The sequence below is a fragment of the Hyperolius riggenbachi genome, chromosome 4 (genome assembly GCF_040937935.1).
Source record: "Hyperolius riggenbachi isolate aHypRig1 chromosome 4, aHypRig1.pri, whole genome shotgun sequence".
Taxonomy (NCBI): domain Eukaryota; kingdom Metazoa; phylum Chordata; class Amphibia; order Anura; family Hyperoliidae; genus Hyperolius; species Hyperolius riggenbachi.
In genome coordinates this window covers 95,147,550-95,175,270 of record NC_090649.1, presented here as the reverse complement: position 1 = coordinate 95,175,270, position 27,721 = coordinate 95,147,550, and the positions used below count along the sequence as shown (strand labels likewise).

Below are 27,721 nucleotides of genomic sequence, written 5' to 3'. Positions count from 1 at the left end.
AGTAAGGTTTGTTTTTTTTTGTTTTGTTTTTTTTTAAGTTTACCTACACTATGATGGAAAAAAACTATTACATACAGACAATTATATGCATTGCAAGAATATTGGCAAACATAATAGCATCTGTTCTCTCCATTTGTCGTCTGTTGAAGTAACACATTTTCTTTTCTTGTTTTTGCACTGAGAAAGCCATCAGGGATATTGATATCCCTATAGTTGTGAAAACTCCCTGCTTTAGCTGAGGGTGCCAAAATGAGCACTGGGGCTCTTCTGTCCCCCAAGTAGCAGAATATTGCAGTTACTGCAATGAAGTGTGCTTTGGAACTTTTGGCATACCACAAAAACTATAGCTGGTTGCAGAGGCGTAGCTATGGGGGGCTAAGGGGGCACATATGTCCCCAGGTGCAGCCCTGCGAGGACGCTCAGCACAGCTGATGCCCGCCCCACCCCCACATGTATAAAAGGTGGCTTGCTGGCTGCCTAAATTGCCTCCGCTTGTCTCCCTCCCTCTGCAGAGGAGAGCAGAAGTGTTATCAGCAGCAGAAAAAGCGAGATACATCTGGCTATCTAACAACATTTGTACATTTGACTCCACCTAGGACCACGACTCAATCCCCCAGTTTGGGGGATGCAAAAAGTGTCTGTCTCTGGGCGCTGAAAACCTTAGCTACGCCTCTGGCTGGTTGCAAAATTACATGAAAAAAAAAATGTTAACAATTAAAACACCTCTGAACCACAGCAAAAATGACCAAAAAGGAGAGGAGTGCATGTAAACACACAGCCAATACAAGCAGTCCCATACTCACTCACAGGTGAGTTCCGGAAAATTGTAAGTTGAGTTTGTAAGCAGAGGCCTACATCTGTAAGGAGGCTCCAACTACTACATCATTCCCTCTGATAACGGGTCCATCCTTCAGATCAGGGGGTTGTTGTGACTACACTTGTTATGAGTGTGAAGAGTATGATGTCTACACATTGTTTTGGCCCTTACACGATGGGCCCCCAGGCTGTGAGGGTCCCCAAGGGGAGGCTAGGGAAAGGGTGTGAACATCGGGGGACCCCATCAAAGTTTTGCTGGAGGGGCCCCGTGATTTGTAGTTACTAGATGGATCAAGATGTAATGGGGCCCTAGGCAAGGTAGTAGATTTGGGGGCCCCTTGTGGTCTTTTTTGGTAAGCTGGAGAGAGGTCAAAGAATGCACAGGTCGGGCCCCTTGACACCCACTAGGCCCCAAGCAACTGCCTAAGTTGCCTGGTGGATGATCCTACTCTGGTTGCAACCCTTGTTTTTAAGTTGAGTCCTGTGTTAAACATGATGAAACGTGGATACAAGATTTACTTTCAGACAACTCTAGATTTGGACATATAGTATAAACTGTATTTCAGTGGTGGGTTTTAATGTGCTTTTAAAGTGTTTTAAACTACTTATAACAGTTTATACAATACTTTAACATGTAACAACAATACTGATGTAATAAAACAACAGTATTGTATATTTTGTACATGAAGACAACATTGTATCTCTGAACCGTAACTTGAGTCGTTTGTAAGTAGGGGAGTGTCTGTACTATAGCATATCACATCTAATGCACAATTATAAAATATCATTGTAATGTTTATATCTGTTAGGTGATGTACAGTAACTGCTGTCGGTTAGATTGACTGCCACTCAATGAGATTCTTCATAGCTATCAAGTAGTGGGATTAAGATGAATTAGGACCATTTGATAGCTATTGAAGCTGTATTCCGGCACGCTGGTGCCATTACTTATCCTTAACTTAGCTGTGTCCCAGCAGAGCAATTCATCCATCCACTAACAGCAATTATCAAGTAATAAAATATAGATGCATTGTAGCAATTGCTATATCCAGTTATGGCATAACACCTAACAGAAAGTAATGTTACACAGGAATTGAAATGTTGATGAATCCAGGAGAGTCGGATTACCTAAGAGTTGTAAATAAAAAAAAATAAAAATTATATATATATATATATATATACATACACATACATACACATATACACACACACACACACACACACACACACACACACACACACACACACACACACACACACACACACACACACACACACACACACACACACACACACACACACACACACACACACACACACACACACACACACACACACACACACACACACACACACACACACATACATACATACATACATATATATATATATATATATATATATATATATATATATATATATATATATATATATATATATATACACACACACACACACATAACATTACCTTTCAAACTAACATTTAAAACAGGTTCCACCTGTACTGCTTATAGAAATACAAACTACTAGGTAGGAGGATGGGATTTGTAAATAATTGATTGGCCAGTGCAGGGACTGGGAATCTGGTCATAGTTGAGGGACGCATGGATTTCACTCAGTACCGGCAGATTCTGGAGACCAGTGTCCAGGAATCAGTGACAAAGCTGAAGCTGCGCCGGGGCTGGATCTTTCAACAAGACAACGGCCCTAAACACTGCTCAAAATCCACTAAGGCATTCATGCAGAGGAACAAGTACAACGTTCTGGAATGGCCATCTCAGTCCCCAGACCTGAATATAATTTAAAAATTTGTGGTTTGAGTTAAGAGAAAAGTCCATGCTCAGAAGCCATCAAACCTGAATGAACTAGAGAATGTTTGGTAAAGAAGAATGGTCCAAACTAGCTTCAATTCAAGCAGAATCCAGACTCTCATTGGAACCTACAGGAAGCATTTAGAGCAAGCATGGGCAAACTTGGCCCAACTACCCAAGTCCCACAATGCATTTGCCTTTATGAGTCATGACTGTTGCTGTAAGACTCCTGCAATGCATTGTGGGATTTGTAGTTCTTTAACAGCTGGAGTGCCAAGTTTGCCCATGCCTGATTTAGAGGCTGTAATTTCTGCAAAAGGAGGATCTACAACATTTTATTTCATTACTTTTTTTGCACCTGCCTAATTTTGTTTAAACAATTATTGCACACTTTCTGTAAATCCAATAAACTTAATTTCACTTCTCAAATATCACTGTGTGTGTCTCCTATATGATATATTTAACATTTTTTATCATAACAACCAATGATTTATACAGGAAAATCATGGCGATTAACAAGGTTGCCCAAACTTTTCCATCCCACTGTATATGCTACAGACACCTAACCCAACATGTTTCAGCCCCATATACTTTGGGGGCTTTGTCAGAACATACAAAGAACAGTAATGTTAATAGTGCATAAACAATACAGAATGTCACAGTATCTTAGCATAGCTTGTACATATAGCCGTGAGGCTATGCTAGGTTACTGTGACATTATGAATTTTTAATTCATTTTGTGTGCACTATTATCGCTACTGCATTTTGTATTTTCCCCTGACAAAGCCTCCAAAGCATATCGGGGTAAAACATGTCGGGTTAGGTGTGGGGTGGTGATCATTCACAGCAGGGGGAGCAGAGGGTAAAGCAGCCTATCAAAACTGTATACCAATTTGGTTGTCAAAGTGTCATTTATTTACACATCCTCCTGCCCAGTATTTGTATTTCCATAAGCAGTACAGGTGGATCTGGATTTAAAATTTTAATTAACCACTTAGGTACCAGCGGTGTCTGCCCCCTTAAAGAGAACCCGAGGTGGATCTTCAGGGGGCAGATGGGACACAGAGCCATGTCATTAGGCAGAGAACATGACTGTGTCCCCCAACCGCCACTCTCTGCCCCGCCACCGCCGCGCTATAGCCCCCCCTCCTGAGTTTAGCAACAAGATTTGTTGCTAACTTAGGAGGTAAACACAGGGGAGAGGAATTCCTTGTTTAAAACTCCCACTATGGGCATTCCTACAGGGTTTCCTGAGTTGCCATTGGGCAGCTCTCTCCCCTGGCCACGCCTCCTGCTGCTCCTCCGCCTCCCTGCAAGCTATGAGAGACAATACAGTCTTTCAGTACAGCGTCGTGACCCAGGGGTCACGCAAGTGAAAGTGGGCCACAGAAGCAGCGTTTTTTGCGGTTGATCGACAAAGTCAGGAGCAAATGAAGTCTGCTCCTAACCCACTCACAGGGCTCTGCCGTTATAAAGATGGCAGAGCAAGTGAGCTGCGGTGGGGAGACCGTGGCGAGTTCATTGGGAGCGATGTCGGTGGATTGAAATCTACGCCCTTGCAGCCAGGTAGCCATCAAAAGAGGGAGTAGATTTCAATCATTAAGGTCTTTAAGTAGTTAAAAGCTAAGTTTTATTAGATAACCGTCTCCTACAACAAGCATAAAATTGTGCGATTCTGTCATTTACTAGGAAGGCTGCTACATGTGGTTTGCCGGCAGCTTTGTACATCTGTGGCTGCTCAGCCTCAACAAGCCCTGTCTATGCACATTCACAGCGCAGTATGTACCAGTTAGAAAGCATATTTACTACTGGATTTTCAGTGTGTTTTGCATAATGTCCGGTGAATTTTATTGCTTTGCATTTAATGTACTAGAGTAGCACCTGTTTTAAAATTCATGATCCATGTAATGAATATGAGGTCATTAAATGGAATGCTAGGCTTTCACACCCTCCTGTTCTCTCAACATGAGCAGAAGCAAAGCCATGTCAACTAATCTTTTCTATTCGCCTTGTTGATGTTGGTTACAACTCCCATAACCTCAACAGTATCTAATAACTTGACTACCAGAGTCCAACTTAAAACCTTTGGAGCCAGAGCCTTCTGTCATGCTGCCTCTAACTTTAGGAATGCCTTGCCACACCCAATCAAGACAGCTCCAAACCTGGAGGCGTTAAATCAAAATCGCAGCGCCACCTGTTTAGTCTGGCATTTATTGTCACATAACTTTCCCCTGTAACACATTCCAAACCACAACTATGTACTGATGTGAGACAAGTCTACGTGCCTTGAGTCCTATGGGAGAAAAGTGCTTAACCAATGTTTTGTTGTTAATGAAACTGACCGCCTTTAAATACACACAGTACAAAATGAACCATTTTTCAAATGAATAATCTTTATCATCATCATGTCACGTTTATCTAAAAAAACAGGTTGGCGGCACAAATGTGTATTGAATAGCCCTCTCAGCTTGCAGCACTAGGGCCCAAGGCTTAAACCTAACTTAGTACACTAACTGCATGGAGTTTGTATGTCCTCCCCATCTCTGCGTGGGTTTCCAGTGGGCACTACGGTTTCTTCCCACATTCCAAAAACATACAGATAAAATTAACCAAGCCCCCTGAAAATTAGCCTTCAACTATGGTAGGGTTGTAGGACTAGAGTAGCGATTAAACTGAACTCCTCTAGCCTCAATGTAGGATTTGATCATTAACCTTATCCTATTGCATCCTGTTGCTTTGTCTGTAACCCTACTGCCCCAGCGCTGTGTAAAATGTTGCCACTCAACAAATCCAATAAATAATAATAATGCCTACTTTGCCTGCTTTAGCCTTGCTTTATATTGTTGCATACTGAACGTTCTTACCACACCGCAAGATATTGTTTGGGATTGTTACCGTGGTTGATGTGGATAGCAATCAGGATAGCTATCATGCGGATAGCAATCATTCTCATGGAATATAGCAGTTGCATTGGCAACTGCTATTTGACTGTCCCTCATTAGTACAGATGGCCCGAACCTCCGCAAAAGTTCGGTTCGCGCGAACCGAAATAGACTTCAATGGGGAGGCGAACTTTGAAAACTAGAAACACTTATGCTGGCCAGAAAAGTGATGGAAAAGATGTTTCAAGGGGTCTAACATCTGAGTTTTTGCATGGATGAGTGGGATAGACAGCAAAAGTCCTGGGGAAAAATCTGGAATTGGCGCAAAGCAGCGTTTTAAGGGCAGAAATCACATTGCATGCTAAATTGCAGGCCTAAAGTGCTTTAAAACATCTTGCATGCGAATACATCAATCAGGGAGTGTAATTAGTGTACTGCTTCACACTGACACACCAAACTCACTGTGTAAAGCACCGCAAACAGCTGTTTGTGTAGTGATGGCCATGCTGGACTGGTGCGCACCAAGGCCAGAGTGCAGGCCGTGGCGGTTTTCAAGCCCATATGGTCGCCGGGCTGTGGTAGCTCAATGATAGAACAACAGTGACTGTTCAGCTGATCAAATTTGGTCTGTCCACAATGAAGCAATGACCTTATCTTTGGTGTGCCACCCCCCCGAGACACTCATATAGCCGTCGGTCATTGCTTCATTGTGATACGCAAGCCCCTTCACTGTGGCAAGGTAATGATCACGAAGGGGAATTGGCACATGTACATGCCTTTTGTTTTGTTGTTGCAGCTGCAGTGCAGCCAGAAAAAATAGGCAGGCAGGCATGTACACGCACCAGAAAAATTAGTATAGTGGCCTTAAAAATTCAGGAATCTGCCTGGAGTCCTGGACCCTGTTGGTGGTGGCGGAGAAGGCAGTCAAGCGGCCTGCAGGCAGAGGTGCTGTGTGTGGGGACTGACTTAGTCTTGGGGCAGGCAGTAGCCCTCCGGGATCCATGCCTCATTCATTTTGATAAAGGTGAGGTACTGAACTCTTTTGTGAATTAGGCGACTTCTCAGTAACAATGCCTCCAGCTGCGCTGAAGGTCCTTTCTGACAAGACACTTGAGGCAGGGCAAGGCAGAAGTTGGATGGCAAATTGTGACGGCTCTGGCCACAGGTCAAGCCTGCATACCCAGTAGTCCATCGCTGCTCATACTGTCGATGGTTCTTTCTCTACCATTGTTAAAGAAAGCGTACGGCCGGGGAGTCAGGGTTCGATTCCGGTCCGGAGTTGATGCCTGAGAAACTGCTACCGCCACACATCCAAGAAAGGCAGCAGGCACGGCATGCAAGTCCCGAGGTAGTGACAAAAAATAATAATACAGGAGGACTTTCGAGGCCCTGCTGTATATGACACTGATCAAAATTAACTACCTTTAATGAGAATCTGTTATGGAGGGCAAGTCTGCCACCCATTAAAGTGAAAGGTATGATACAATGTGCAGTCACAGATGCAGTGAAAGGTATGCAGTGACTGGTTTTACAATACAATGTGCAGCTGTCACACAGGTGCAGTTAACAGGTATGCTCGGAGTGGTAAATTACACAGCGTGCAGTCACACAGGTAGTGTGAACAATTATGCAATGACTGGTATTACAAATGTGCACCTGTCACACACACACACACAGGTACCGGACAGGCACAGTGACACTGCGTGCGCTCACATAGGTAGGTGGGTGCACTGAAGTGAACAACAGGTAGGTATATGCAGTGATGGGTATTATAATCTGCACCTGGCACAGCAGTAATTATACCACCAAGGGGCCAAAGGCCAGCTGCGACTGACTGACAGGGCTGTATATAATGCAAGTGGGCCACACAAAAAAATAAAATCACAAGAACAAGATTAGCTTTCAAAAGAGCTTTTGAGGGGTGCCTTTTTAACAATAAGAATCAGCAAGGAGCAAGCTAAGAAGCCTACAAGAGCCCAACTAAGTTTTCCCTACAGGTCTCTGCACAGCAGCTCTCCCTTCCCTAATTACTGCAGGCACACGAGTGAGTGAAAAGCCTAATGCTGCCTGCCTTTTATAAGGTGGGGTGAAGAGGAGTGGCTCCAAGAGGGAGCGTAGCCTGATTGGCTACAATGTGCCTGCTGATTGTGATGTAGAGGATCAAAATTGACCCCCATGATGCACTGTGGGAGCGAGCGGAACTTCCGGACAAGTTTGCGGTTCTCCACGTTCGTGAACCCCGGAAGTTCGCCGGGAACCGTTCGGGCCACCTCTACTCATTAGTTTGCCAGCGTATGGGTGTTGGTGTGTTTGGCTGCGGAAGTTTTTTTACACTTCAATAAACTTTGATAATGTTGCATAATCCAGGTTTATTATAGTTATTACATCAGATTTCTGGGGCGTATGTCTTGCTGTATACCACTTTGCACTGCCACTATTTGATTAAAATAAGAATAATGACCAGATACTTCCCCAAATCCTAACCAATGACCCTAGCTCATACTTGTCAAACTCTGACCCAGAGCCATCAAATTTATCTCACAAGTAGTTTCCCCACGTTTTGCATTAAGTTTTGCCCACTCTAAACTCCCAGGAAAGCTATATTGGAGGTGAAGCACTAGATCACCAGGGAAGCTATATAGGGGAGGGAGGATAAAAGCACTAGACACCAGGGAACTGTACAGGGAGGGAAGAGGTCACTAGACATCAGGGAACCATTTAGGGTGCAAGGGAGGGGACCAATAGACACTAGGGAATTGTGCAGGGGAGGGAGGGTGATGACTAAACATCAGGGAACTAAACAGGGGAGGGAGGACCACTAAACACTAGGGAACTGTATAGGTGAGAAGGTGGCCATTAGACATTGAAGTTGGCCTGCAACTTGAACCCAGTGTGCAATTTCAGCCCACTTTGTATTGGAGTTTGACACCCTTGTCCTATCTTAAAAAGGAAATTTAATGAAAGGGGGGGGGGGGGGGGCAGGGAAATCAATACATAGCAAAGTGAGAAGTTAAAAAAAATAGGAGAGATCAAGAAATAATTAATATTCACCATGTAATTTGTTCATATTGTTTGATTCCTAATGAGCCAGCATGCCATCATGCTTACTGCTGGCATACATGAAAAAAAAAAAAAAAAAAAAAACTAGACAGCACCAACTGCCATTATTTATAACCACCCTCACTGACATTGCGATAGGCAAAACTTTTTTTTCTTCTAGATATACATATGCACAGAGGGAGATACTGGTTTCTTAGCAGTTAGAAACAGCTGTTTCCCACAATGCAACAAAGTTCACAGACAGGAAACTGTCAGGACCTAGGTCCTGACATCACACTGTAGGAGGGGTTTGACCACAATATCAGTCATACAGACCACCCCCAATAATCTATTTAACCACTTCCCGACCGCCTAACGCACAGCGGCGGCCGGGAAGTGTACCCTGCAAGGACCGGCTCACCCACAGAGGCGGCGGTCCTTGTAAGGGCATGGGCGGAGCGATCGCGTCATCCGTGACGCGATCCTCCGCCGGCTCCTGACGCCGCAACATCCCGCCGGCTATACGGAAGTGCCGGCGGGATGTTAAACAGACGATCGCCGCATACAAAGTGTATAATACACTTTGTAATGTTTACAAAGTATTATACAGGCTGCCTCCTGCCCTGGTGGTCCCAGTGTCCAAGGGACCACCAGGGCAGGCTGCAGCCACCCTAGTCTGCACCAAGCACACTGATTTCCCCCCCCCCTGCCCCCTGATCGCCCACAGCACCCCTCAGACCCCCCCTGCCCACCCCAAGACCCATGTTTACACCCAATCACCCATTAATCACTCCCTGTCACTATCTGTCAACGCTATTTTTTTTATCCCCCCCCTGCCCCCTGCTCCCTCCTGATCACTAGTGTTGGGCCGAACAGTTCGCCTGGCGAACCTCTCTGGGCCTCTTACTACTTCGGGGTCGCAATGACCCGGAGTAGTACGCCTGCGCTGCCCGGCGGAGCGCGTCCTAGATCGCGCTCCTGTTGCCGGGCACTCTCTGCGCATGAGCGTGACGTCACTCATGACGTCACGCACATGCGCAGAGAGTGCCCGGCAACGGGAGCGCGATCTAGGACGCGCTCCGCCGGGCAGCGCAGGCGTTTTACTCCGGGTCATTGCGACCCGGAAGTAGTAAGAGGCCCATGGATTTAGAGATGTTCGCCACATCTCTACTGATCACCCCCCCACCCCTCAGATTCTCCCCAGCCCCCCCCCCCCCCCCCCCGCCATGTACTGTATGCATCTATCCCCCCTGATCACCTGTCAATCACCCATCAATCGCCCCCTGTCACTGCCACCCATCAATCAGCCCCTAACCTGCCCCTTGCGGGCAATCTGATCACCCACACCAATAGATCGCCCGCAGATCCGACATCAGATCACCACCCAAGCGCAGTGTTAACATCTATTCTCTCCTCTAAACACCCACTAATTACCCATCAATCACCCCCTATCACCACCTGTCACTGTTACCCATCAGATCAGACCCTAATCTGCCCCTTGCGGGCACCCAATCACCCGCCTACACGCTCAGATTGCCCTCAGACCCACCCCTTATCAATTCGCCAGGGCATTATTTACATCTGTCCTTCCCTGTAATAACCCACTGATCACCTGTCAATCACCCATCAATCACCCCCTGGCACTGCCACCCATCAATCACCCCCTGTCACTGCCACCCATCAATCAGCCCCTAACCTGCCCCTTGCGGGCAATCTGATCACCCACCCACACCAATAGATAGCCCCCAGATGCGACATCAGATCACCTCCCAAGTGCAGTGTTTACATCTGTTCTCTCCTCCAAACACCCACTAATTACCCATCAATCACCCCCTGTCACTGCTACCCATCAGATTAGACCTCTATCTGCCCCTAGGGTACTCAATCACCCGCCCATACCCACAGAATGCCCTCAGACCCCAGCCCTGATCACCTCGCCAGTGCATTGCTTGCATCTATTCCCCCCTCTAATCACACCTTGAGATACCCATCAATCACCTCCTGTCACCCCCTAGCACACCTACCCATCAGATCAGGCCCTAATTTGCCCCGTGTGGGCTCCTGATCACTCGGCCAAACCCTCAGATGCCCCTCAGACCCCCTTCCGATCACCTCCCCAGTGCATTCATTGCATCTATTTTCCCCTCATACCACCCCCTGAGACACCCATCAATCACCTCCTGTCACCCCCTAGCACTCCTATCCATCAGATCAGGCCCAATACAACCTGTCATCTAAAAGGCCACCCTGCTTATGACCGGTTCCACAAAATTCGCCCCCTCATAGACCACCTGTCATCAAAATTTGCAGATGCTTATACCCCTGAACAGTCATTTTGAGACATTTGGTTTCCAGACTACTCACGGTTTTGGGCCCGTAAAATGCCAGGGCGGTATAGGAACCCCACAAGTGACCCCATTTTAGAAAAAAAGACACCCCAAGGTATTCTGTTAGGTGTATGACGAGTTCATAGAAGATTTTATTTTTTGTCAAAAGTTAGCGGAAATTGATTTTTATTGTTTTTTTTTACAAAGTGTCATTTTCCACTAACTTGTGACAAAAAATAAAATCTTCTATGAACTCACCATACTCCTAACGGAATACCTTGGGGTGTCTTCTTTCTAAAATGGGGTCATTAGTGGGGTTCCTATACTGCCCTGGCATTTTAGGGGCCCTAAACCGTGAGGAGTAGTCTTGAAACAAAAATGACCTGTGAAATCCTAAAGGTACTCATTGGACTTTGGGCCCCTTAGCGCAGTTAGGGTGCAAAAAAGTGCCACACATGTGGTATCGCCGTACTCAGGAGAAGTAGTACAATGTGTTTTGGGGTGTATTTTTACACATACCCATGCTGGGTGGGAGAAATCTCTCTGTACATGGACAATTGTGTGTAAAAAAAAAAAAAATCAAAAAATTGTCATTTACAGAGATATTTCTCCCACCCAGCATGGGTATGTGTAAAAAATACACCTCAAAACACATTGTACTACTTCTCCTGAGTACGGAAATACCACATGTGTGGCACTTTTTTGCAGCCTAACTGCGCTAAGGGGTTCAAAGTCCAATGAGCACCTTTAGGCTTTACAGGGGTGCTTACAATTAGGCACCCCCCAAAATGCCAGGACAGTAAACACACCCCACAAATGACCCCATTTTGGAAATTAGACACTTCAAGGTATTCAGAGAGGGGCATGGTGAGTCCGTGGCAGATTTTATTTTTTTTTTGTCGCAAGTTAGAAGAAATGGAAACTTTTTTTTTTTTGTCACAAAGTGTCATTTTCCGCTTACTTGTGACAGAAAATAATATCTTCTATGAACTCACTATGCCTCTCAGTGAATACTTTGGGATGTCTTCTTTCCAAAATGGGGTCATTTGGGGGGTATTTATACTATCCTGGAATTCTAGCCCCTCATGAAACATGACAGGGGGTCAGAAAAGTCATAGATGCTTGAAAATGGGAAAATTCACTTTTTGCACCATAGTTTGTAAACGCTATAACTTTTACCCAAACCAATAAATATACACTGAATGTGGTTTTTTTTTATCAAAAACATGTTTGTCCACATTTTTCGCGCTGCATGTAAACAGAAATTTTACTTTATTTGAAAAATGTCAGCACAGAAAGTTAAAAAAATAATTTTTTTGCAAAAATTCATGTCTTTTTGATGAATATAATAAAAAGTAAAAATCGCAGCAGCCATCAAATAGCACCAAAAGAAAGCTTTATTAGTGACAAGAAAAGGAGCCAAAATTCATTTAGGTGGTAGGTTGTATGAGCGAGCAATAAACCGTGAAAGCTGCAGTGGTCTAAATGGAAAAAAAGTGGCCGGTCCTTAAAGAGGAACTGTAACGGTAAAACGTCCCCTGGGGGGTACTCACCTCGGGTGGGGGAAGCCTCAGGATCCTAATGAGGCTTCCCACGCCGTCCTGCATCCCTCGGGGGTCTCGCTGTAGCCCTCCGTACAGCCTTGACGTAATATTTACCTTCCTGGCTCCTGCGCAGGCGCTCTGATGGCTGTCGGCTCCGAAGTAGGCGGAAATACCCGATCGCCGTCGGGTCCGCTCTACTGCGCAGGGGCAAGTCTCCGGCGCCTGCGCAGTAGAGCGGACCCGACGGAGATCGGGTATTTCCGTCTATTTCCGAGCCGAATGCAGCCACAGCGCCCCCGCTGGAGCCAGCAAAGGTAATTATTGAAATTACAGTCGGGCCTGTCGCCGGCTGTTCAGAGGGCTGCAGCGAGACCCCCGTGGGACGCAGGACGGCGTGGGAAGCCTCATTAGGATCCGGAGGCTTCCCCCACCCGAGGTGAGTACCCCCCAGGGGATCTTTTTCAAGTTGCAGAGTCTCTTTAAGGTGGGTAAAGCCCACGGTCCTCAAGTGGTTAAGAAAATATTTTTCGTGTGAAAGGGTATCAGCTACTGCTTGGGATGAAGTTCAATCCTTGGTTACAGTTCCAGCTTAAACTTTTAACAAGTACGATTCCAGCTAAAACTTAAATCAATACAATCTCACACCCCACCCCACGCCTCTTCATACCATGATGTTCCTAAGCTAAAAGGTTTGTAACAGTTAAATCAGGGCACAGCGTTTCAGTCTCTGGCCCAGCTCTGCGCACACAGAACCTCCATTTAGTCACAAGCCGAACAATTCTGCGATACTGCTGATGCTTGCTGGCCTGCCAGTCCCTCACAAGAAAAGGCCTTATACATGTATACAAATACTCCACTAAACGTCTGTATTTACATACAATGCAATCCCAAAAATAACTGTTCCGTAACTCCTAAAGTAAACCAAGAGATGGCATAAACAAGCAGAATAAGGAGTTCTTGTGCTGCTTAAAGGAATACTATCAATTAAAATGACTTTTTTTTTTTAATACTCTATTTTAGGGTATACATTACCTCTAGTGCTGGGGGCACTTTATTCACACAGCTCTCTCTCGGCTTTAAAATCATTGTTCATTCCTAACACAGTTGACAAATATACTCCACTGTGTCACAGCATGCAGGAGAGTCTGAGAAGGAGGCTGATCTGAAGAGTTAGCAGGTGCCTGTTGCTGTAATATAACTAGCAGTCAGGAATAGTATATATATATCTCCCTGACTTATTGACTGCTTGTGATTTATACACTCCTGGCTGCATCTACTTGCTAAGCTGCTGTGTGCTGTCCATGCTAGGAGGGAGAGACACTGATAAGGGCCCTTTCACACCAGAGGGCTTTTTCGGCGTTTTAACGCCACGGCCGAAGTTGGCGTTTTCCTAGGTAAAAGAAAGTCCATAGACTTTCATTTTACCATTCACACTAAACGCCGCGTTTTGGAGCGTTGCGTTTCAACGCTCCCAGGCACTTTTTCTGGGCCTACCGTGGCGTTTCTCATTACAATTGATTGTAATGTATAGGCGTTAAAACGCCTTCAAAACGCCTTGAAAACGCCTGCAGCCAAAACGCAGCGTTTTAGCCTTTCACCGCTGCCTGTAGTGTGAAAGAGCCCTAAAGACCCTGACAATGCCTTTGCAAACAGAGACGTGAAGACAAACAAACATTGCTGGAAAAACCTACCCCCTTTCCGCCACCTGAATAAGATTCTTTCAGCAAGGTGATAAACTATATACTGAGGAGTTGAAAGTAACCCCCTGTTCAGGAACATGGTCCAGTCCTGCAGAGCCCACCCTTTTTGCATCTTGAACTGACGGGATGATTTTACAGCTGAGAGGCAGAGCTGAGTAAAGAAGGAAATTGCCCCTAGTACTTGTGGTAATGTGTGCAGCATTAAAGAATAAAAAAAAAAGTCACTTTTATCGATAGTGTACCTTTAAGCACAGAGAACAGTGATCAGGGGAAAGGGCACTTGGCTGCAGGTGGACTTTCAGTAGGAAGGTGACAGAGCTGAGTTCACGGATCCTCCATGGGCCTTGTCATGCTGCTTAATGAAGTGTAGGGTGCGCTGAGGCATTCCGCCAACTGGCACATTTACCAGTCATGCCTTGTTATACGGCTGAAGCCAAGAGCTGAATAACCTCTCAGATATGTGAATGGAGCTCCTGGCTAAAGCTGCCAATACTACAGAGATGGTTTGTTTTCATACATTGTTTACACTTCTAGAGTAATTTAAACCTCAGATATATTGCAAAACCTCTCAAGAGTCGCTGTTAGCTAATGATGCAAGTACTGTACACTGTATTATTCATTTGTGCCTATTTCTGCACCCTCAGCCGCTTGTCTTGCTAATAACTAGCTCAGTCTCAAAGGGGGATTAAACTGACATAACATCCCGTAAAAACATATTTTACTACTTTTTATTACCTATACAGTTATATTTATTTGTTTTTGTATTATATAGTCTGTATACAAATTACAAGTTCCCAAAGTACAGTTTATCTGCTCTGAAAGCTACCAATGTAATTTATTGCATAGCTGCAGTATTTATATATTACAATGAATCCAAGGAGAATGTGTCGTCTCCTGTGTACACATTTGGCTTGTGTTCAGCTGAGACACAGCTAGAGCTCATTGCGGCATTGTATAGTGGGCACGGACCCCGAGGCTTCTTTTACACTGGAAATCTCAATTCCCATTTGTGATTTTCACTGGATGCTAGCAACACAAGAGGAAAAATGCAGAAAAAAAACTCAGTATGCAGGACTTTTTTCATTGACAGTGAAAGGCGAGTATGGGACTAGGCATTATATTTTTCAGATTTGATAGAAGCATCCCAGATTACGTCCCTTTGGAAAAGTCAGTCACTTGTCCCAGAAGTAGGGGATAACTCCTGGTGGTTGAGCCTCCAACCACTAAGGTTCTGAAATGAGAGGTACCTGGAGCCCAACGGTGTAGCATCAATAAGAAAATGGACAAGAGTAGAGCAGTACAATATACTCACAAGTGTGGGTTGCACTCTGCAAACACCAACAGAGCCTGCGGGAAATTAACCGTTACTGGTCGGTATTCCAAATCCGTTGAGCAGGGCGAAGTGCCCACACCCGCAACTGCTACTGACTTAGGCCCTTTATATTGACCTGAGGAAGCGGGCCAGTACCTGTGAAATGCATTGTCTTTTTTGTGCATCATTAAAATTACTTTCTACCTATATGCTTTGTTCATTGAAAGAGGTAAGAATTTATCATTCCTATACCTATGATTTAAAGATAGGATATTCTTTGGGCACCTCCAACAAGTTTTTTGTCCCAGAAGTCTGTGCAAAAACTATAGAGCTCTCAGCAGAATGCATATTGCTTCCTCTGCACGGGGGGACATTTCTCATTGGGGGGACAGCACCAGGGGTTTTGTCGCATTTGTCGCTTGTCCAGATACTGCACACCGTTCCTGCCGCGCACAGGATTGAGCAAGTCGGCCCTACATCTTGCAGCCTGTGCGATCGACGAGTGCAACCATTTTCGGCCCAAAACTGGTCGCTTTGTCGGTTGGGCATGCACTTGGCGGCAATGACTTTCATCCGATTCGATTAAAATAATCCAATCAGATGGTCAATCGGCCCCCAAGTCGCTTGATGTACAGCTACCTTTATCTTAAAAATACAAATTGAAAAAAAACCAAACTGATAATACGCAGAAATTTACCAAACAAGCAACTCAGGTAAATTTGTATGGTTTTCATTGCAGATATTACCAATGACAGGAATATATATCACCAATGACAAACAGATAATACCAATGATAAGCAGATATCACAGGCAAATAATATCAGTGACAGGCAAGTAGTGAGCGGTAGATTCAAGTGAAAAGCAGGTAGCAGTGGGTAAATTCTAGTGACCCCAAAGTACGTGACACGTAACAAGTGGCAAATATTGAAAGGCCACACATGGTAGTGGCTGGTACAGGTTGACCAGCAGTGACCGCTATAGTGGGTAACTATGAGTGACAGGTTCTTACATTTCACTGGTAATAGTGGGTGGATTGGCAGGAACATTGGTGGTCATTGGGCCATCTGCCAGATGTTGGAGTACAGTGCATGGCTCTTTGCCTTCTGGCACCGCTTTTCTTCTAAGTAATACATCTCTTCCTGCAACCGACACCTCACATAGTCCTACCTGACCGCACTGTCCAATGATGAGGCAGGGGATAGAGGGTGGCTGTATAAGATGCCTGCAGGAGACCCACCGGAGCTCCTATGGCTTAAAGGAGCTCTGCTACTAGAGTACAAAGACTGATTAACAAAACAACTTGAGTACAGGAGGCACTCCAGGCACAATTGGCCTCTGCCTAGAAGCAGTCCTACTCTGGGAGGGGGAGAAGTGTCAGCTCTGTTTTCATATACACACAGGGGGAGGGGGGGGGGAAATCGGAGGAGTTTTCACAGCTCATTGACTGCTATTCCATCCCGCCAAGCTGCTTTGTACACTGGCACAGGAAGTCAACACTGCAAACCCAGCCTGCACACAACAGCTAGTGCAAACAAAAAAAAAAAAAAAAATCTATGTGCAATTAAACTTTTATGCAAATTCTTACACATTGCACACAGCATACACACAAAAAAAATAAAAAAAAAAAAATAAACCTGAATTAGGACTTTGACTGGAAGCTTCTAAACCTCATAGGCTTACACAAATTTCCATATAATCAGAAATTTACATATAAATCTGATTTTGCCCATCAGCCATTAAGACCGCCACACACCTCTGCATTTCCTTCTTATATAAAATGCCTTTATTATGCATTTTACATACCTGTTATCACCCTTAAAATGAAGAATATTTCTAAACACAGACATGCAGGAAAGGAGACCTGCTCATTTTTCAATTGAGTGAATTGGAAACACCCAGCTGCTTCCAGGAACAAGGTTTAAAAACCACAGACTGGAAATATAACAGTTTATTAAAGTCCTTTATGACAAACAAAATTCTCTGCGGCATGTGAAAGTCAGCCCCATATACAGTATAGTTACTTGTGAAAAGGAGACGGAAGATGAGCCATCAAAACCAAAACACAATAATTTGTGCTGTCAGGACATTACCGTTACTACTGCTGTAGTGGGGCAGCATGGTGGCGAAGTGGTCAGTGGGACAGCACAGTGTCGCAGTGGTCAGTGGGACAGCACAGTGTCGCAGTGGTCAGTGGGACAGCACAGTGTCGCAGTGGTCAGTGGGACAGCACAGTGTCGCAGTGGTCAGTGGGACAGCACAGTGTCGCAGTGGTCAGTGGGACAGCACAGTGTCGCAGTGGTCAGTGGGACAGCACAGTGTCGCAGTGGTCAGTGGGACAGCACAGTGTCGCAGTGGTCAGTGGGACAGCACAGTGTCGCAGTGGTCAGTGGGACAGCACAGTGTCGCAGTGGTCAGTGGGACAGCACAGTGTCGCAGTGGTCAGTGGGACAGCACAGTGTCGCAGTGGTCAGTGGGACAGCACAGTGTCGCAGTGGTCAGTGGGACAGCACAGTGTCGCAGTGGTCAGTGGGACAGCACAGTGTCGCAGTGGTCAGTGGGACAGCACAGTGTCGCAGTGGTCAGTGGGACAGCACAGTGTCGCAGTGGTCAGTGGGACAGCACAGTGTCGCAGTGGTCAGTGGGACAGCACAGTGTCGCAGTGGTCAGTGGGACAGCACAGTGTCGCAGTGGTCAGTGGGACAGCACAGTGTCGCAGTGGTCAGTGGGACAGCACAGTGTCGCAGTGGTCAGTGGGACAGCAGTGTCACAGTGGTCAGTGGGACAGCACAGTGTCACAGTGGTTAGTGGGACAGCACAGTGGTGTAGTGGTTAGTGGGCAGCACGGGGGTGTAGTGGTTAGTGGGACAGCACGGTGGTGTAGTGGTTAGTGGACAGCACAGTGTCGCAGTGGTTAGTGGACAGCACAGTGTTGCAGTGGTTAGTGGGGCAGCGCAGTGGCGTAGTGGTTAGTGAGACAGCACAATGGCGTAGTGGTTAGTGGGGCAGCGCAGTGGTGTAGTGGTTAGTGGGGAAAAACAGTGGTGTATAAGTTAGTGGGACAAGCAGGGTGACATAGTGGTTAGTGGACAGCACGGTGGGGTAGTGACTAGCACTTTTGCCTTGCAGCACTGGATCTCTGCTTCGCATCCCAGCCAGGGCACCAGGGAGTTTGTATGTACTCACCGTATCTGCATGGGTTTCCTCCAGGCACTTTGGTTTCCTCCAACATCCCAAAAACATACAGATAAGTTAACTGGCTTCCCCGTAATTTGGCTCTAGACTAAGCTGCATACATAGACTTATGATATGGATTAGATTGCGAGCCTCTTTGAGGGGCAGTTAATATATAAATAAATAATACCACCACCAGCAGTGTACCGAGAGTTACACTGTTAGCATGACCCACAGAATAGGAGTAATGCGGGTGTTGCTATGGTACCGCACATTACTTACAAGCATTACCCTAGCAGCGCTTGTGGTCCATGAGTGCTACGGGTCGCACTAATAGTGTAATTCGGGTGCACTGCTGGCGGCAGTAATGGTAACATTGATGTGCGCTGCCTGTATAGAGCAATATTACCACAGCTTTCTGCATCAACCCCATAGAGAGCTAAAGACATGGTATTACTGCGAAGGAAAAGAAGCAGCGCCATTAGATCAGAGAGGCACTACAAATAACCCATAAAAAGAGACATGAAAGCTCCCGCAAGCCCCTATTGGCAGGACCACCCCTCTGAATGAGTCATGATCTAGCTGTATAGCTGTACATAATCCTGTCTTCTGTGCTATGTATATCTTATCATGCATGATCTGTGACTGTATATCATTAGCTGTTTGTATTGTGCAGATTGTATGTATAGATTGTATGTATAGATAGTGTATGTATAGACTGCTATAGAATTGGAGTTTCACAGACAAGGCCAGAATTATACTTTTTCTGACCCTAGGCCAACTTTCTTCTGGCTCCCCCTTCCATGCACCGCAGCACCCCTCCCCTTCCATGCATTGCAGCACCCCTCCCCTTCCATGCACCGCAGCACCCCTCCCCTTCCATGCATTGCAGCACCCCTCCCCTTCCATGCACCGCAGCACCCCTCCCCTTCCATGCATTGCAGCACCCCTCCCCTTCCATGCACCGCAGCACCCCTCCCCTTCCATGCATTGCAGCACCCCTCCCCTTCCATGCACCGCAGCACCCCTCCCCTTCCATGCATTGCAGCACCCCTCCCCTTCCATGCACCGCAGCACCCCTCCCCTTCCATGCATTGCAGCACCCCTCCCCTTCCATGCACCGCAGCACCCCTCCCCTTCCATGCATTGCAGCGCCCCTTCCCTTCCATGCACCGCAGCACCCCTCCCCTTCCATGCACCGCAGCACCCCTCCCCTTCCATGCACCGCAGCACCCCTCCCCTTCCATGCATTGCAGCGCCCCTCCCCTTCCATGCACCGCAGCGCCCCTCCCCTTCCATGCATTGCAGCGCCCCTCCCCTTCCATGCATTGCAGCGCCCCTCCCCTTCCATGCACCGCCCCTCCCCTTCCATGCACCGCAGCGCCCCTCCCCTTCCATGCACCACAGCGCCCCTCCCCTTCCATGCACCGCAGCGCCCCTCCCCTTCCATGCACCGCAGCGCCCCTCCCCCCTTCCATGCACCGCAGCGCCCCTCCCCTTCTATGCACCGCAGCGCCCCTCCTCTTCCATGCACAGAGCCTTTTCCTATTAGTAACATCCATTTACAGAAATCGCTCTGTTTCATATACAACTCCCTTAGGCAGCAGCTCCCCTCTTCTATGTGTTGTTTCCCATTTGTACTTTCACCATTCCATTTGCAGCCTTTTCTTCTATATGCAGCAACCCCTTATCCATGTCCAGCCGCCGCTTGGGCAGCAGCCGCACAAGGCCCGGGCCTTTGCAGAAATCCGTCTCAAAGTAGAATTATCCATGGGAATTCGTAGGTGGAGACATTAACATACACAAATGCCAGACCCTTTTTTTTTTTTTTTTTTACAAGGAAACGCTCTGCTCTCTTATTTCTCAATGCAGAGTTTTTACAAGGAAGTGCTCTAAATTGTGCATAACTACTTTCTCTTGTGGCTACACAAGAGAGTAGCACAATTTTTTCTACATCAGCAGTCCCCCCCCCTCCCCCGCATTAATCAGCACAAAGTGGGAATGACCTGAGGCATGGCACTGTTGAGGAGCTGAGCTGAAGGCGCAGGGTCTTCTCTGCCTATAGGCAACTGAGATAAATATGACCCTGGCTGGAGGTCAGTATTGGCTTGTCTCACAGAATAGTTTCCCTGCAGGGTAGTGAGCAACAGAGAAAGTAAACAACTACAGGTGGTGGCTGAATGCAGATTATTGGACTGCTGTATAAAACACACCATAGAGCCAAAGGGAACATGCTATGTAATTAAATCATTTAGAATCAACAAATGATCACCCCCCCCCCCCCAAAAAAAAAAAAAAACACAAGAAACACAGGTATTGACTTGCTGAGACAAGACATGTGGATTGATGCACTAAACTGCAGTAATATTGTTGTTCACAGACAGCGCACGGCAATATTCCCATTACTACCAGCGGCAGGCGGATTCATAGTGCACACAGGCCGTAGTTTCCCCTGCGCTGGTTTAGTGCATCAACCCCAATGACACAAAGAAAAATACTTTTATCTTATGTAAAGAATGATGGATACAAATCTTACTTGTGCATATGTTCCATGCCTAATGTGATCATCATGAGATAGGAGATACTGCTTTGTACAATAAAATGTAAGGCATACCTGTGGAGAATAAAGAGAGAGATACGTTACATTGTGCCCAACAAATGCACAGAATACTTTGCTTTTTAAGCCCCATCTACACGATACGATTCTTTGTACGATTCGATTACGATTCACCCTAAACATTGGCACAGATGTTGTCGATGAGTGGAGTTTGACAACTGTGGTTTATAAAGCGAGAGTCAGGCCTGAGTACATTGAGTCAGCCCACTTCTCTCTTACGAAGCTGCTCCGAATGGCCAAATCAATAGACCAGTGACCACTAAACCTATCACCGATATTACACATCTACAGATGGTGACAGTTGGCCAATGGGAGCAGGGTACTGAGGCAGAAAGGGGTGGACACAATTTATGACTCAGGTCTGAGACCTGCTGTATAAACAGCTGGACAAAGGCTCACTTTAAAAAAATATTCTAAGCAAAAGATTAAAAGACATTTGAAAGATGGATAGCACAGCAGGGGTGTAACTATAAACCATGCCCCCTTCCCCCACCCAAAAAAAAAAGGAAAAAAAAACAAAAAAAACTTTAATGAGCCCCCTTAGTGTTGTTCACAACCCCTTGGTTGCCTCTTCTTGGTGAGCCTCACAGCCTGGGGCGGCTATCTTACAAGGGTCATGAAACAAGTGTGGCCATCAGGATCTTCACACCCATAAACACCTGATCTGGAGTATCACAGAAAGGGAAGGTTAGTAGTTGAATTTGTGTAAAGTATTATTTTCCTGGAAGAGGCAACTCCAGGGAAACTCTGGTCTCCAATTCTCAATCAAGACTTTGGAATCTGATTATCCTCTACAACAGGTTTGTCAAACCGATCCTACGAGGGCCGAGATCCTCACACATTTTTGATACAGCTCAAATGAATTGATGGGTCTATATCAGGAAAGGTGAGGTCCATCAGGTAGAACACATTCCTTTTTTTCTCAGTCCATCCTAAACACTGGCATGGATCTGGCTCTCCAGGCCTGGAGTTCGACACATGTGCTCTACAACGTTCCTGACCAGTCTGCACACATCCAGTTGCTGGGGAACCCAAATTTGGATATTGGACACATTTTCTTATCTCTAGTCATGCGTTCTCCCATAACATGAGGGGAAGCACTGTGGCGTAGTGGATAGCACCCTTACCTCGCAATGCAAGGAATTTGAATGTTTTCCCTGTGTCTGGGTGGGTTTCTTCCAAACACTTCGGTTTCCTCCCACATTCCCAAAACATACAGATGAAGTAGTTGGTTTCGGCTTATGGTTAGGGCCCATTTTCGGATGCTGCATGGTGTTTTCATGTATGCTTTAGCATGCTTATATTTATGCCAATGGAGACGAAAAACAGAAAAGAAAAAAAAAGACGAGAAAAAAAAAAAAAAAGAAAGTGTTTTCGCATGCGGATTCACATGCAAAGAATGTACGCATATGGATGCAATTAAGCGTCCGGAAAATAGCATGTGAATTTGCATGCTTGTAGTGGAAACGTACCCTCAAACAAATGGCCTTACACTACAATGGACATGTGACTGTGGTAGACATTAGATTGTGAGCCCCTCCGAAGGATAGTTAAGGGACAAGACCATATTCTCTGTACAGCGCTGCGGAAAATGTCAGCCATCTATAAATACAAATTAATAAATAAATAAATTCATTAATAATACTATTTATAAAGCGCCAACATATTACGCCGCGCTGATAACTTAATTTGTACGAAAGATGCATGTATAGTTGTACTCTATTTTAAACATCCATTGTGGTCTGTCTGCCTTTACAAACCTGAACAAATTAAAAGCTAAAGAACTGCTGTGCAACATGTCAAGACATTCATTTAAAAAAAAAATACATCCATTCTGAGGTAAGCAAAGGAGAGAAAAGGGACCATTATACAGGGCAGACACAATAAGCTTAATTGATGGATAATTGCACATATCCAGGTCTGCTTATTTCAAACAGGACACTAAGCCACTTTACAGGTTTCCATGACAACCCCCATTGTGATTCATTTTTTTATTACTTCGTATTTACTGGTAATTTGACATGAGCGCAGGTACAGTGCTGACAAGAGAAACTGCTTACGTGAAAGAGAGAAAACCCCAAAGATCTGTGCAGAGGTGATCAGACAGGCAATCTGTATGCTGACCAATGCCAGAATTATGCTTTTTGTACCCCTAGGTCAAGTATGTTGTGGTTTGTCTTTTATGTACAGCAGCGCCCCTCCCATTCCATGTGCATCATCCATGCATAGCAGCGCCCCTCCCATTCCATGTACAGCCCACTATGCCATGTGTATCATCCATGCATAGCAGCTCCTCTCCCATCCAATATGCAACCCCCTCTTCCATGTGTATCATCCATGCATAGCAGCACCCCTCCCATTCCATGTGCAGCCCCCTCTTCCATGTGTATCATCCATGCATAGCAGCAACCCTCCCATTCCATGTACAGCCCCTCTTCCATGTGTATTATCCATGCATAGCAGCACCCCTCCCATTCCATGTACAGCTCACTATGCCATGTGTATCATCCATGCATAGCAGCTCCTCTCCCATCCAATATGCAACCCCCTCTTCCATGTGTATCATCCATGCATAGCAGCACCCCTCCCATTCCACGTGCCGCCCCCTTTTCCATGTGTATCATCCATGCATAGCAGCTCCCCTCCCATTCCATGTGCAGCCCCCTCTACCATGTGTATCAACCATGCATAGCAGCGCCCCTCCTATTCCATGTTCCATCTTTCATGTGTATCATCATATACAACTACCCCTTTCTTTCATGAATAGCTCCCTTGAGTATAATTTTCTATTTGCATACTCTTTCATATGTAGTAACACCTCTCATGTTCAGATACCCCCTGACCTGCAGCCGCCCAAGGCCTGAGCCTTTGCAGAGGTCCGGCCCTGATGCTGACCACAGTGTGTTTCCACTGGGGTGCATTGCACCATACAGAACAGCAAGATACAGAACAGCAAGATACAGAACAGCACTCCCACAAGGCAGATTGTAGCTGAGCAAGTTATTGCAGTGTAGTGGGAAGTGATATGGAAATAGGACATATTCATTCCTAGTTTTTCTTAACACTGATAACATAATCCACAAGATGCCCCTTCACCATGGATGCATCAGGTTTAGGATAGATTTTTTCCCCCTGGTTTTTGTCCTCTAAACCTAGGATCATGTTATGGTCAGGAGCGTCTTCTAGTCCAAAAAATATGAGTATTTTACATTTAATTTTCTTTTTTGCTATAGTGGTCCTTTAACTGAAATTAAAGAGAAACCGTAACCAAGAATTGAACTTTATCGCAATCAGAAGCCGATACCCCCTTTCCCATGAGAAATCTTTTCCTTTTTACAAACTGATCAGGGGGCTCTGTATGGCTGATATTGTGGTGAAACCCCTCCCACAAAGTAATGTGAGGACCATGGTGCTGACATGACACTGTGGGAGCCTTGTTGCATTGTGCGAAACAAAAGCTGTTTACAGCTGTTTCCAACTACTAAGAAAAAAAAAGCAAGCAGCATCTCCTTCCACTGACATCTCCTGCCAGCAGTAAAAATGTCACCATGTGATAAATGTCAGAATGTAAATCAGGGAGAGAAAAGATTTTACAATAGGCAAATACTGACTAAATTATACAGAACTATTAAAAAATGAAGCACTTTTTTTTTATTACATTGTTTTCACTGGAGTCCCTCTTTAACAGATCTAGCCTGGTCACCAAGAAACTACAATACTCTATCTTCTCGGGCCAAATCTTGCCTTGTTTGCTCTGCAGCTTTGCTAAGCCTGATGATTGTCCCCCAGCTGGTTGCCTAGGAGTAACACCATGTCTTATGGTTTTCTTCTCCATTGCACTTCCCACTTATTTATTTTTCTGCAGTCATGTGATGACTGGTCACCTTCAGTTCTCAAGAATCCCAGAAGGAGGAAGTATGTGTAGACCATAATTAGAAGACTGTCAAACACTATGCAACAACACAGCCTAATGGCCCATACTCATGGGCTACAATTGTCGCCGCAACATGCGGCGACAGGTCGCCCGTGAGTATGCGGCGTTGCACGGGCGCGCACCCCGAACTGTCGCCCGTCGCTGATGTCGCCAGGCAATTGGCGCGGTCAATCGCCTGGCGACAGTCGCCGCCGCAACTGTCGCTAGTCCGCGTGAGTACGCGGACTAGCGACAGCAACATAATTGCAAATAGACGGCGCTTCCGGCGGGGGGGAGGGACAACAGCGACAGCATCCGCCGCATCAGTTGTCAGGTCCCTCCGCCGTGTGTATGCGGAGGGACCTGGCAACGAGCTGTCACCGGCATGTCGCGCACACGCTCCCGTGTGCTAGTGACATGCCAAAAAGTTGCCCGTGAGTATGGGCCATAACACCATAAACATCTACACTGCTCTACTGAGAGGTAATGACTTAAAGTGCACCCGAGGCAACATGTGACATGATGATAAACATGTGCATGTACAGTACAAAATTACTTGTTTTATTTTGCTGCCTGAAAGTTAATTTTTAGGTATGGAAGTGACAGCTTCTGTCTTCTAAGTGACTTGTTGGGAATAAAGTATCACAGATAAGCAAATTATAGCCATACAATTTGTCCTGGCAGAATATAACTTCTGATAATAGAGGAAGATAGAAAAAGGTAAATAGTTTTTTTTATATATAGTTAGGGACACTTAAAGGGGCATTATGGCGAAAAATTGTAAAATTTAATATATGTGCAAACATAATATACAAATAAGAAGTACATTGTTTTCCAGAGTAAAATGAGCCATATATTACTTTTCTCCTATGTTGCTGTCACAGTAGGTAGTAGAAATCTGACAGAAGCAACAGGTTTTGGACTAGTCCATCTCTTCATGGGAGATTCTCAGGGATTTATTTATTTTCAGAAGCACTTAGTTGGACAGAGCAACTGCCATTCACTGCCAAAAAACTGTGTAGCGAACAGGGAGGCTGGCCAGCATCATTGTTTAAATGCTTTTTAGGGAATATCTGTATAAGGAATAAAAGCCTTGCTGAGAATCCCCTAGGAAGAGATGGACTAGTCCAAAACCTGTTGCTTCTGTCAAATTTCTACTTCCTACTGTAAGTGACAGCAACATAGGAGAAAAGTAATTTATGCCTCATTTTACTCTGGGAAAAAAAAAAATCATACTTCTTATTTGTCTAGGTTTGCATATTTTTTTAATTTCACAATTTTTCGACTTAGTGCCCCTTTAAAAAGGGACTCCGAGCTCAGTATAAGTAAAAACATTATACATACCTGGGGCTTCCTCCAGCCCCATCCACTCAGATCACTCCCACGCTGCCATCCTCCGATGTCAGCTTCGCCAGTACCGGGTCCCTGCACTTCTGTCAGTCGGCTCCAGTCTACGCAGGAGAAGTGCGATCTTTGCGTATCGCTCCAGCAGCTGCTGGAGAGATATGTAGAGGGCGCACTTCCCGGTCAGACTGGCTCCGAATGATGGAAGTGCGGGGACCCGATACCGAAGGACGGCGGTGTGGGAGAAATGTGAGCGGATGGGGCTGGAGGAAGCCCCAGGTATGTATAATGTTTTTACTTATACTGAGCTCTGGTACACTTTAATAGGCTACCACTGAGACAACAAAACATTCTACTTGGTAAATGTTTAAATGTAAAATAAAACCACGTGGTATCTAAAAAAAAAAAAAAAAAAAAAAAAAGTCATTTTTAGAAGAATTAAGCTAAATACAATTGTTTATCCCATCAGTTTATTTTCACCTCAGGTTCACTATACACAGAATTACGTTAACCAGTCAACTTACCATCCAAAGCAAAAAAGTGCAAGATACAGGCCCAGAAGGGTTGCAACTACATGTCTGATTAAAGGACTAGTTTTGCTTGAATGTAGGTAGGTACGAAACCAGATAGCAGCAAGCAAGGCAAATAGTTGGCACGCTACAAAGTTAACCTGTGAAGAGAGCAGAACAGAAATAAATGATAGTAAACTCGAGCACAAAACAACACCACAAGTATAATTTAGAGCAGCATGGTGGCTAAGAGGTTAGCGCTCTGGCCTCCCAGCTGGGCTCGATTCCCAGCAAGAACACTGTATGGAATTTGTATGCTTTCCCCTTGTTTATGTTATTGCCATCCAAGAGCTGCAACCTCCCGCAGGCCAAAAACAAACTGGTAGTTTAACGGTTTCCCCCAAAACTGGCCCAAGGTATGGTAGGGATATTGGCCTCAATTCACTAAGCTTATCTCCTGTCTTTAATAACGTTTCTAGAGCTATCACCATGGTGATGAGGCATGTAGTATTCAGGAAACATTTTACCTCAGGCAAACCTAAAGTTAACTCTGTCTTTAAGTTAACTCTTCAATCCTTAAAATAACTTCAGAATTCTAGACAGGCTGTTAATTAACTGCGTGTGAAAATAACTACAGAGGAGGTAACTTAAGGAATGGAGAGATAAGATAACTCTCTCACTGTGTCGTGGCAAGATTTCTCTTGCCTTATTACCTCCAGCATGATCTTAGTGAATT

At 45.5% G+C, this 27,721-nt stretch overlaps 1 protein-coding gene across 2 annotated transcripts in view; it reads right to left on the bottom strand.

Annotated features, from left to right (window-relative positions):
- Positions 1–27,721, bottom strand: part of MBOAT2 (membrane bound O-acyltransferase domain containing 2) — a 271,358-nt gene that overhangs the window by 176,686 nt on the left and 66,951 nt on the right. For both annotated transcript variants that reach the window (XM_068280328.1, XM_068280329.1), the window contains exons 2-3: positions 27,001–27,146; positions 21,139–21,216 (exon numbers count right to left, since the gene is read on the bottom strand). In XM_068280328.1, the coding sequence (XP_068136429.1) occupies positions 21,139–21,216; positions 27,001–27,146 (224 nt within the window). The remainder of the gene's footprint in view (positions 1–21,138; positions 21,217–27,000; positions 27,147–27,721) is intronic.